General features: G+C 34.8%; 4 protein-coding genes across 4 annotated transcripts; 1 reads left to right on the top strand and 3 right to left on the bottom strand.

Annotated features, from left to right (window-relative positions):
• Positions 1 to 177: 177 nt before the first annotated feature.
• On the bottom strand, positions 178 to 1,259 carry ASCRUDRAFT_55293 (EF-hand domain-containing protein). Its single transcript, XM_020191156.1, has one exon. The coding sequence runs from the start codon at positions 822 to 824 to the stop codon at positions 279 to 281; it is 546 nt and encodes a 181-aa protein (XP_020048522.1). The 5' UTR covers positions 825 to 1,259; the 3' UTR covers positions 178 to 278.
• Positions 1,260 to 2,517: 1,258 nt separating this feature from the next.
• On the bottom strand, positions 2,518 to 7,448 carry ASCRUDRAFT_69038 (uncharacterized protein; the record flags this gene model as incomplete). The annotated part of the gene is made up of 4 exons (XM_020191620.1): positions 2,518 to 4,276; positions 4,568 to 4,784; positions 4,940 to 5,060; positions 5,310 to 7,448. 4 exons carry the CDS (start codon positions 7,446 to 7,448, stop codon positions 2,518 to 2,520), a joined length of 4,236 nt encoding a protein of 1,411 aa, XP_020048521.1.
• Positions 7,449 to 7,701: 253 nt separating this feature from the next.
• On the top strand, positions 7,702 to 8,931 carry LEO1 (Paf1-complex subunit LEO1; the record flags this gene model as incomplete). Its single annotated transcript, XM_020191619.1, has 1 exon — positions 7,702 to 8,931. The coding sequence occupies one exon, from the start codon at positions 7,702 to 7,704 to the stop codon at positions 8,929 to 8,931; it is 1,230 nt and encodes a 409-aa protein (XP_020048520.1).
• Positions 8,932 to 9,386: 455 nt separating this feature from the next.
• On the bottom strand, positions 9,387 to 11,099 carry SMF3 (putative divalent metal ion transporter SMF3; the record flags this gene model as incomplete). The annotated part of the gene is made up of 2 exons (XM_020190371.1): positions 9,387 to 9,566; positions 9,738 to 11,099. 2 exons carry the CDS (start codon positions 11,097 to 11,099, stop codon positions 9,387 to 9,389), a joined length of 1,542 nt encoding a protein of 513 aa, XP_020048519.1.
• Between the last annotated feature and the right edge of the window lie 782 nt (positions 11,100 to 11,881).

Genomic DNA, 11,881 nt, shown 5'->3' with positions numbered 1-11,881 from the left:
CGCGGCCGATCTTGGCCTGTTTCCATTTTCGTCTGAAACTGCCAGAGCTTAACTTTGATCACTTCTGAAAATTCTCTGTGAAATGCGCGCTGATTTTTGCTTCGATACTTCGCCCAAACAGAAAAGAGCGAGTGACCCATGTTCACGCGCGCAGGGTAACATTATCCCGTAACCAGTGTCCGGTGCTGCACTCGCTGAACATGCCCCAAATGGATTATCAGTAATGTGTATTAACGTGCTACAGCCAGCTGTCCATCGTGCAAATAAGGACCCAGCTCTTATCTGAACGACAATACCTCCAAAACAAACTTCTCAAATGGAATCACGCCGATTCCTGACCCTTCGGAATCGTACTTCTTGAATGAATTTGTGCATTTTAGCAACCATATCAAGCTCTCGACATATAAATCAAACTTCATCTCAAATGCCGACGAGCTGTTGTTATTCGAAAACTTCCGAAATATATATAGTGAAGTATCAATAGATAGCCTATATCCAAAGCTCTTCAATGTCTCTTGGTACTCGCTGAATGTTATTGTATTGCTTTTGTCTTTATCATAAATTTGAAACACCTTTCTCCAGTGTGTTATATAATTCCACAAATTATAAAACTCTTTAAAGTCTACATCCCCAGACCCATCTTTATCAAATAGTTTAATCATAAGACTAATGGTCGAGATCTCAAATTTAGAATAGTCAGTATTGTACAACGCTCTGCTAAGTTCCTTTTCTGTCAATTTCCCACTCTTATTAACATCAACTGTATCAAACAATTTCTTCAATTGGATCTCCAATTTTTCAACATCTGATGTCTTTTGGACCATTAGTGGTCTTTCTCTTTGCTGTTCAATTTCTTCCTCTATCGATCGAATAGGAATCAAATTTTCAACGCTATTTCTTGAGTACGCTTGATTTCCCAAGTTGTTGGCTGGCGAAGATCTCTTATTAAACTTATTCCCATTTTCCTCATTATTCACAAAATTATCATTATTAGTGTTAATATTAGCGTTGTGATTAACATCAACAATAGGATTATTATTAAGGTTACTATTAGGGCTAATACCACTATTAGCACCAATAGCGCTATTGTTATTACTAATATAAGGGTTTGATAACTGATTACTTAAGCTTGGATTGAAATTTTGATTTAAATTTAAATCACTGTTTGTAAGATCATTCCTTTTAGGTGATATTACTTGCGGATTATTATTATAATTATTATTATTATTATTATTATTATTATTATTATTATTATTATTATTATTATTATTATTATTATTATTATTATTATTATCACCACTATTATAACTATTATCATTACCGTCCAAATTCAAATTTTGAAACTGCTCAATATTCATATTCATATTCATATTCATATTTCCAGTCCCGTTTCCACTCACATTCACATTCGTATTTCTATCATACTCATTCCCAAACCCACTATATGAGTTCTGTCGTTGTTGAATAGGATACGTCTGTTGTACTGGTAATGGCCCATTAAAAGGAACAAATCCGGTCTGATTTGAGTAATTGTTTCTACTTGAAATCGACTGCATTGGATACGTTTGTTGTCGTTGAATAGTCTGTGGTAACTGTGGTTCTCTTTGATAATTCATTGGATTGGGAACAATATTAGGAACAATATTAGGAACACTAGGATTGGCATATGTCGCTTGACTAACAATTGGCTGCGGAGCTGAACTGCCGTATATTACTGGATTCTGAGTAGGAGGAACAGGAAAGTGATTCAATCTGTTCTGAGGATATGTGTTTTGAGAAGGTATTGGCTGTTGTGCTTGTGTCTGCTGGGCCTTGAAATAAAAACTCTCTTTACCTATGGGTCCTGCTTGCTGTCGTTGATAAGAAAACTGCCCACTATGATACGTCTTCTGTTGCGGAATCTTTTGCACATGGCTGCTCCCTTGGAACTGAGTCTGCTGCTGTTCCAATCTCTGCCAGCTTTGGCCTGCTCCCTGTCCCTTTGGGTTGTTTACTGAGCTGGAAGGTGGTGGTTTTCGCTTTTTGGCCCCAATAACTTGAGCTGGGGTAGGAAATTTCTGGAAACATTCAAGTCCATCTAGTTGTTAGCACTGTTTTTGCAAATATACAAAAATTACATCCTTTTTACTTACCACTAAATCATCGGTCATTCTGCTTAATCACCTAGTTTATACAATAAGGAAAACAAGGTGATGGTGGATAAAGTAAAAATAGCACTCATCTTTCAGCAGAAAGTTAACCGTTTTACAAATTACGTTTTTGAGCCTGCCCCTAACTTGGAAGTGATCACCCGAAGGGGAAATACTGGCTGAAGCGTACAGCTACAGAGTCGGAGCTACACTGGAGCAAAAGAGAGAATATATTAGAAAAGTAGAAAAGTAAAGTACAACAAGTATTAACAAAACAATAAGCCAAAGGAGCATCTAAAGCTAGAGCTGGAGCGAACAAAAAAACAAAAAAAACAGGGATTACAGTGTGCATGGTGTCTGGTAGCAGTGTTAGGATCGAAACAGCGATTTAATTTCCATTGTGGTTGTGGTGATGCTCGTTGTGAGAATAATTTGCTTCTCGAAGCATTTGCATAATATTGGCCTCAGAATCAAGAACATCATTACTGTTCTGAAAGGCTTGAAGCACGTCATTGATCTCTGCGGTTTTGTTGCCCAAATCATTGTCGTGATCTACCAATTTACTATCGATTCGGCTATTGATTTGGCTTTCGATTTGGTTTTCAATTTCCAAAAGCATCCTTTTGCTTTCTAGCTTTCTTTCATCGTCAATATCATCATCGAGCGATAAAACATCTATTCCTTTGTTTTTGGATTTCATATTCATTTCTTGCAGCACGTCTTTATTTTCAATTTGGTTTTCTTTGTCTGATGTGCTGTTATTATGAGCGTTGCCATTAGTGATATCGTTGCTGTTAATACGATAGCTTTCGTTTTCGGTTTTATTGTAATTTTGATTTTGATTTTGATTATGATTGTGATTGTGATTGTAATTATGGTTGTGGTTATGGTTGTTGTTTTCATATCTCATGTCATTTAATTTGTCTAGTTCATTTTGTATATTTATTTCCATTTCAATATTAATTTCATCTTCATTTTTGTTCTTTTTTCTGTTATTTCCCAAGGTTGATTGATTCTTCTGGGATTGGTGTTTATCATTTTCATCTTTTTTGTTTTCAGATTTATAAGTTCTGTTTCCGTTTGCATTTCCATTTTTTATTTCGATTTGATTGGTATTTTCGATTTGATTGGCATTTAAATTACTTTTCATGTCAACATCAGTGTCGTTATTATGTGAACTATTGTTTTTATCGCTTTTATCGCTTTTATCATTTTTATCGTTTTTATCGTTTTTCTTATTTTTAGTTAATGGTTTAGTGAAATCACTTTGATTTTGTTTCAAAATTTCATCATCGATAGAATCAACAGGAACCGAATTTGAAGGAGAGTTGGGATTATCATCAGAATCAGTTTTCTGCTGTTTTTGTTTTTGTTTTGAGAGATGAAGAGGAGGAGGGGGAGCAGCAGCAGCAGCAGCAGCAGGTATTGGATATGGATAGTTGTAATATCTTGGAAGTTGACCTAAATAAAGTTGAGGTAGATTTGAGTTTGGACTACTGTTTTCATTAATTGAGTAGTTGATTGGAGCGCCATTAATAGAGGGAGAGTTAATGCTGATTTGGTTGATTTGATTATTGATTTGATTTTGGTTATTTTGATTATTGAAATCTTGGCTATCGATATTTTGGATTGATTGTGGAGCGCCTTCCAATGGGTTGAAGTAGCTATAGGGATTTATCATGTATGGATGAGGAAGAGGATAAGGAGATAAAAACTGGCTTGAAGGTGTCATCGGGGAATTTGAATAGTGAGGAGGGAAGTTGGAGGTTACTATTTGAGGCAATTCGATTGGTTTCAAAGAAGACGAAATATCAGATAGAACTTTTAGTTTGTTTTGATTGTCATTATCGTTGTTATTAGTATTACTGTTGTTTTTATTAGAGTTGTTGATGTTACCGTTGGCATTGTTATCATTATTAGTATTGTTTGAGGTGATACTAACGATAGCGGTGATAGAGTTGATATTGTCACTATTTTCATCATCAGTTCTGGGTTCCTTGATCAGTTTTCTTTTTGCGGCAGGAACTTTTCTAACACGAATTCTTGAACCCAAGTTTTTGAGTTTTTGGGTTAAAGATGGAGAGGGCTGTAAGCCAGGAAAATCTTTGGCATTGTAGCAAACAATTTCATCACTTTGAATTGAGCCTCTGAAGAATAGTTTTGGAGAATTTAGGAAATTTGAGTTTAGACTTGAGTTTGAACTTGAACCCGAACTTGAAGCTGAAGCTGAGCTTGAATTTGAATTTGAAGATAAAAATGAGGTGGAATTTGAATGAGTTAATGGAAATTCGTATAGTTTAAAGACCAAGCGGTACCTGCCTTCAAGTCTAATCGATAAATCATTGAAAACAAAAAAGGCTTTTAAAACTTCAGGATCCAAGTTGGGATTTCTATAGTTATTGATGTGATTGGGACTTAAAATATTAGCGGAAACAAACGAAGTACCGAATAGAACATTATGCCTTTTTTTTTCTTTGAGATTTGTTCTTCTTCTTTTTCTTTTTTTTTCGTCGTCTTCGTCGTCAGAGTCCTCAACATGTTGAATAGAAGCAGTGCAGATCAAAAAGTTGAATGAGTGGTCAACGATATTCTCACCATTGTGCTCTAGAGAAACCGCTAAAATCGGAAAGGGATCAATTGATCGTCTCCCAGAAACTATAAATGCAAAAGTTGGTTAGAAACATCAGAGAAAAAGAAAGAGCCAGTGAAAGAAAAATAAAAGCCCAAAACAGGAAAAAAATAGGCAGAAAGAGAGAACAAAGATGCAAAGCGTTGTGTCTGACGCTAGTGGTGGAAGAGGAGGAACATACATTGCCTGGTGGTTCCTGAGGCCCTTGCCTGCTTTGGCTGCTGAATAATGGTGAGCTTGTAGTTGGCCTCAGCTGTCTTGATGGCAGAGACAGGAAGAGGGTTGATATGGTACTTGGTGAGCTTTGCCATTGTGAGTTGTTAGCGAGAGGAAAGAGAAGCAGAACAGATGGAGTTGAAGCACAGCTTTCAGTGCTAGCAAAAAACCATTACACGGGATGGCACCAACACAAGGGAACCAGGCTCCCGTTTACGCGTGCTCCTGTTTACGCGTCTGCACGGCGCTCGAATCACAACAGCTCAAAAGGGTGAGGTTTGGGCCAGGGGTCTGTGCTAGAGAGCGGTGGTGCCCATGCGAAGGGTTTGCACCACCTTCTGGAGGAGCTGCTGCACGAGCCGGCGCACGCTGACTGCTTTGACGCGCTTGCCAACGAGACGGTAGAGAGGATACACCGACACCAACAACACCAAGTAGCCTGCCATCTCCAACTTGGACCTGATTCTGAAGAACTCGCAGAGCCTGTCCAACAACATGCCCCATTTCAGCTTCACCCTCCCATTGTTCTCGTCGTTCGAGCTCACGATTCTCAACTCACTGGCCACACTGCCGGTTTTGGCGCCTGGCTTTGGCGATGGGAGGTGCTTTTCGTTTATTACAATATGGGGATGCTTTGATTGGAACTTTTTGTAGATTAGTTCTTTTTTCTTTCTGACAAGTTCTTCCTGGCTGAGTTTTCCACTTCCTTTGCCAGATTTGGAGCTTGCCTTTGAGCTGGAATTGCCAGCATCTCTGGTTTTAGCATTTTTATTTGCACCAAATTTTCTAGTTCCTCTTTCTTTTTCTTTTTCAGTTCCTCTTTCTCTTTCTCTTTCTCTTTCTCTTTCTTTTCCAGTCTTGTTATTACTGTCGCTATTGTAATGTGTGCTGTTTCTTCTATCTTTGCTTTTATTCTTCTCATTTGCTTGATTTTCAAACTTTTGTTTGTTCTTTTGAATTACCTCAAACCATTTTTCATAATTGTCTTTTAGCAATATGTTATCATCAATTATTCTTTTGCTCTCACTAACTAATTTTAATTTGACGAGTATATTGCAAAGGTAAATCTCCAATAGATTATTAATACCAATAAATTTATCATTTAAATTTTCAATTAATTGATTGTTATTATTATCATTTTCATTTTCATTGTTATTAATTTCTGATTCAATCATTTTAAATTTTTTAAAATCAATTAATAGTAAATATGACTCAATTTGAATCTTCAATGAATTTAAATCAAATATTTCAAATTTATTCTCGATGAAAACTATTAAAAAGATTAATTGCGGATTTATATCCGAAATCCCATCGTTTTTAATATATTTCAAAAAATAATTTTGTAACAACTTGGTCTTATTAAATAGCTTATTATCATTCTTCTTTTCCTTAATTGACAAATGATTAATATTATTAATATTTAAGAAAAACAACCCAACTTTAATTAAAAAAAAATTGCTTTTAAACTTGGAATTTATCTTCATAAAACCATCCTTATCAAACAACTTATTTTGGATCGATAGATCAATTAAATTGAAATACAATGTAAATATCTTTATCACCAAATTTTTAATTTCAACATTATTAAAAAAATTTAAAATTAAAAACATCTTATTATCATTACCACCATTCTCATTCTCATTTTCATTATCATTATCATCGTTCTTACCATACTCATCTTTCAATATCTCCTCAAATTCTAAAATAGTGCTAACCAAATTATCCATCTTCTCAAAACTTTGTAAAAATTTCTTATTCAAAAACAAATCTAACGAAGATTTGTAATTCAAATTCAAATCATTCCTAAATGAATTCAAATATGCTTCATAACCACTGCTTTTCTTGGGAGATGGAAGATCAATAATACTCAAATCAGCAATCGAGTTTCCATTAATAATCGATTTTGATAACACTGGCAATAAACTGTCCCCAATTTTCTTACTTTCTTCATCTTGAGAGATATCACCTACTTCATTCCCAATTCCCTTATCAACACCTGTATTAGCTGTATTTCGACTATCAAGTTGAATGGAGTCCTTTAAAATATCATCATTTACTTTTTCCAGTTTTTCTGCTTTTTCTGCTTTTTCTACTTTTTCTTCTTTTAATTCGCTCTTACTATCATCATTTCCATCATCATCACCATCATCATCACCATCATCATCACCATCATCATCACCATCATCATTGGCGGAAATTTCGTCTGAGTCTCCATCTTTGGTATCCAGAATTTGATCACCAACATCGGTGAAATTAGACTCACTGGGCCTGTCAATTTCACCAAAAGACAGAGTAGTGTTTTCTGATTTGTCCTTGCCACCATCGCCAGAAGAAGCTTCGCTGTCTGGTTTCTGAAGCACATTGCTCTCGGTGGGATCGATCACCGAATACGAAGTAGACAAGCTCAAATCCTTGCCAGGAGCAAGATCTGGAAGAGAGCTGGAAGTAGCCTGAGGACTACTGTGCTGCGACATTCTGGTATATGTGCTCGCTCTGAATTAGTCAACACTAAGTGGTACGAAGAGACAACCAAGCAGAAGAAGGACTGCTGTGTAATATATACCTCTGTTTGCTCAGCTCTTATTCCCCTTCTGATCCAGCACCACTTCTACGGTAGAAATATCAGAAAACAGACAAAAAAACCGCGAGCCCAAAAAGTGAAATTTCTACTACACTTCACTGGGGAATTCTTCTTCTACAGATTCTGCCACCACCTTCTGCTCCAAAATGGATTCTGATCCTGCTGCTGATTTTCCCTCGGACAACAAGGCTCGTCGCTCTGTTACCCCTGATTTTGCATCTACCAACGAAGAGCCTGTCTACGACGACACCCACAGGCCTGACAACCAAGACGACGACGACGATTTGTTTGGAGATGATGATAACGACAACAACAACGAGCATCGTGATAACATAGATGCTCACCAACACCCTGGAAGTGACCCCATTGACGACGATAACGAGGACTACATCGACGAAGACCAACAGGAGGATCCTGACTTGAAGCAAGAAAACATTGAAATAGCAAGACATCCAGCTTCCCATATTCCTTCCAAAAATGAAAACTATCTAATTCAATTGCCCAATTTTCTATCTGTTGATCCCAAACAATTTGAACGTGATAAAGTATTGAAAAAACTTGAAAGAGAGGCCTCTAACGATAATGGAATGATGAACAAATTAATTGCCAACAATACAATAAGATGGAGATATGTTCAGGATTCTGGTTCATTGAAAAAGCAGTCGAATGCTCATTTTATTGAATGGGATGATGGCTCACTATCGTTAAAAATAGGCTCAGAGTTTTTCGATGTTATAACCAGTGATTTGAACGATAATTTCTTGGTTGTTCGTCACTGGGATACAATGTTTTTACAAACCAACTCGATTTTCACAAAAACAATGAAATTCACCCCCTCTTCTGTCTCTTCGTTGACTCACAGAAAATTGGCCTTATTTAATAAAAGAAAAAATGTTGGTCGAAAAGCTGTTGCAGAAGAAATTGATATTGAAGAGGATCCTCTTAAAGAAATAAGAGAATTAGAAGAACAAGAAGCCATCAACGATAAAAAATTAAGAAGAGAAAAATTGAAAAAACTTCAGCAAGAAGAAAGAGAACTCAATGCTGTGTCGTACAATGCAAGATCATCAAAAATGGACGATTATAATGGTGAAAATGATTTATATGATGAAACAATGAATTATAAAGATATAAATGAATATGATGACGAAGATGATGATGACTTTGTGGCCAATGATGAAGAAGAAATCGAGCAGTACGATGAAGGTTCTGATGACGATTTAGAAAAAGCTGAAAGATTACGTAGAATAAAAGAAAGTGGTACTGATTTATATTCTAAACGTCCCAATGATAGTAGAGGTGAGACTGGTTACGATGAAAGAAAAAATCGTAAGAAAAGAAGAGTTATTGATTCTGAAAGTGAAGATGATTACTAGCCTTATAATTAATCAATAAATTTTATATGTATATTAGAAGGGGGAAAATAAAAGCGATGCTTCTATGGACTTGATAATAAAATTATGATAATGTTATAACTATCTTTTAAAACAAATGCATTTCATTCATGTTCTATATAACAATGAAATATAAAAATATAATTGAAATCAATAAAAAAGAAATTATCAGTATAACATGTAAAATGGAATGAAATCAAAACAAATGGAAAAAAAAAAGGGAGAATTTCCTCAATAATTGTTGCAAAAAATAAAAATAATAATAATAGTATGAAAAAAAATTGATATCTAGCTAAAAATCTCAAACCATAATCCAAGAAAGAATAAAGAAAGAAAAGAAAGAAAAGAAAGAAAAAAACACAATAGAAAACAAAAAAGCAAACAAAAGAAAAAAGAAAGATATATGTATACGGAAATTATTAGAATTAAAACATGAATTAAAAATGAATATCAGCACCCATGAGGAATGAAACTATAAGGTAAATATTTAAGAAACCAATAATACCCCATGTTGCAAAAGAAATAATAACGGTAAAAGTAGAATTGGAGAAATCAACATATTTTTTACCATTAGAACCAATGAAATATCTTTCATTAAGGGAAGAATTTTTTGAAATCTTTGAAGTTTTGCTTAGAACTGGAGATAGATGATTATTGTCACTTGTTGAACAATAGTTATTGGAAAGTTGATTTGAAGAAACCAAGGGAGTTGTATCGTCAGAGTTTGATTTGTCAAAAGATGTGTGAATTATAATATCGGAGATGACGTCTTCATCAAGGTCTGTAACCTCCACCTTCATAATGTCTTTATTGCAAGTAAAGTAAATCAAAGGAGCGGAACAAAAGGGTAAAATTAAAGATAAAACAACTTGAGAACCATTTAAAATCGAACTAATACCCTTTCTGCCCATAATAGAAGTTATGATGAGACATGGGATAATAGCGATTAATCTTGTTATAATTCTTCTAACCCAAGGTTTGAAGGACCAATTAATAAAGCCCTCAGAAACGATTTGACCAGCCATAGTGCAGATGATTCCGGCGCTTTGACCAGAAAAAAGCATAGCTAAAGCAAAGATCAAACCAGCAGCAGGAGAGATATAAGAGGATAGCATTTCATAAATTGATAGCAAATCAGCGTCATCGGCGTCAGGAGTACCAAAAAGAGTAGAGCCAGCGACAATTAAGATAGCAGAATTGACAAAAGTAGCGACTAAAAATAAGGAGATTATCAATTCCCAATAGGAGTAAAGAAGACAATCATCGATAGCAGCTAAGGAAGGTTTGTATCTTTGATCGATGGATTGTTCATAACGATCTTTATTGTGCAAGTTCTTTGGATTTGATAAATCGTGAGATGATGCGTTTTGGTGTTTTAAGTCATAGTTTAATAATCTTGGTTGAACCAAAGCTGAGCCGAGGTATAAAGAATGGGGCATGACAGTTGCACCCAAGATACCCAATGATAAATAAAGAGCTTTTTGTTCAGTGAAGATTTCTTTTGAGGGCAAGAAGCCAATGAAGACATCCAATTTGTTTGGGATTGAGATTTTAGTTAATTCAAGAACAAAGCAAAAGCAGGTTAGAGCTACCAAGATTGAGATTGCAATCTCAAAGACTCTGACTTGTTTCATTGTTCCACCAGGTTTATAAAAAAATAGAATGATAAGGACATCAAGAATAGTTAAGAGAACACCATAGAATAGTGGGATACCAAATAGAATCTCCAAGGATATAGCAGTACCAACGACTTCTGCTAAATCAGTTGCGATGATAGCAAATTCGGCTAAAACATAAATAGAGATATTCAACCATGGAGGCAAATTTTTATGACAATTTTCAGCCAAATCAAGACCAGTTACGGAGCTTAATTTAACACAAAGACACTGTAAGATGATGGCAAATATATTTGAAATGAAAATGGCAAACAATAGTTTGTAGGCATAGTTAGAACCAGCAGACACTGAAGTTGAGTAATTACCTGGATCCATATAGGCAACGGAGACCATGATACCAGGACCGACAAATTTCATATATTTTATAAATATTTTGACATATGTGTTGTTTAAAAAGGATTTTAAATAAGGGAAAGAGAAGAAGCTGTTCTTGGTTATATTAACATTATCAGTTGAAGAATTTGATTGTGACATGTTTGATAGTTAAAATTTGATCTGATTAGTAATATGATATAATGGAAGTAAAATGAAATGAAGAAATTTCGATTATAAGTGATCTAAATTATAGGAACTTAATGAGGAAGAAAGAAAAAAAAAGATAAAGAGGAGAAGGAGAAGAAGAAGAAAAAGAAAGAAGAAATGAAAGAATTATAGGATATTAAATATAAAAGACAAGGGAATATTGGGAACTGCTTTATATTAAGTAATATGAATTTTCTTTGACAATTTAGTTGATGCTGAATACGAATATAAGGAAATAGAAAATAGGTGTTAATAAAAGGCAATAAAACGTAATAAACTTAACAAAAAATTGAAACACAGTTTTATGAACCAAAATTAGGACCTAATCAGCTTTAAAATAAGTTGGGAATTATAAAAATTAAGTCAAGTAGTTGAAATTTGGTTTTAGAGGTGACGAATTTGCTATTGGCTATTACTAAAGGCATAGAGCATGTATTTCCGAGAGTAAATCTAATCTTGATAATCTAAAATAATAAATAAATTCTTTTAACGATTTCTGAAACTTATAATAAACTTATAATGAGCTTATGATAAACAATAACTGTTATTAACAGGTAAGAGAAGTTGAAAGTAAAGAGAAAAAATGCGAAATAAAAGAAAATTAAAAGAATTCGCAAAATTCAGAAGTACTATCTCTATATATGTCAGTGTAGTTAGCCGGGAAGAGGCTGTTGTCACACAAACAGGGCCAGATAAGAGAATAGAGCAAAAGCAGTGTGCAGACGCGACACAGA

Source organism: Ascoidea rubescens (genome assembly GCF_001661345.1).
Source record: "Ascoidea rubescens DSM 1968 unplaced genomic scaffold ASCRUscaffold_3, whole genome shotgun sequence".
Lineage (NCBI taxonomy): Eukaryota > Fungi > Ascomycota > Saccharomycetes > Ascoideales > Ascoideaceae > Ascoidea > Ascoidea rubescens.
The sequence above is the reverse complement of the archived record's forward strand: the minus strand, read 5'-3'. Positions and strand labels throughout refer to the sequence as shown.

Excerpts from the sequence above, each read along its gene's own strand:
- ASCRUDRAFT_55293 (XM_020191156.1), bottom strand. The coding sequence starts at position 824 with ATGGTCCAAAAGACATCAGATGTTGAAAAATTGGAGATCCAATTGAAG.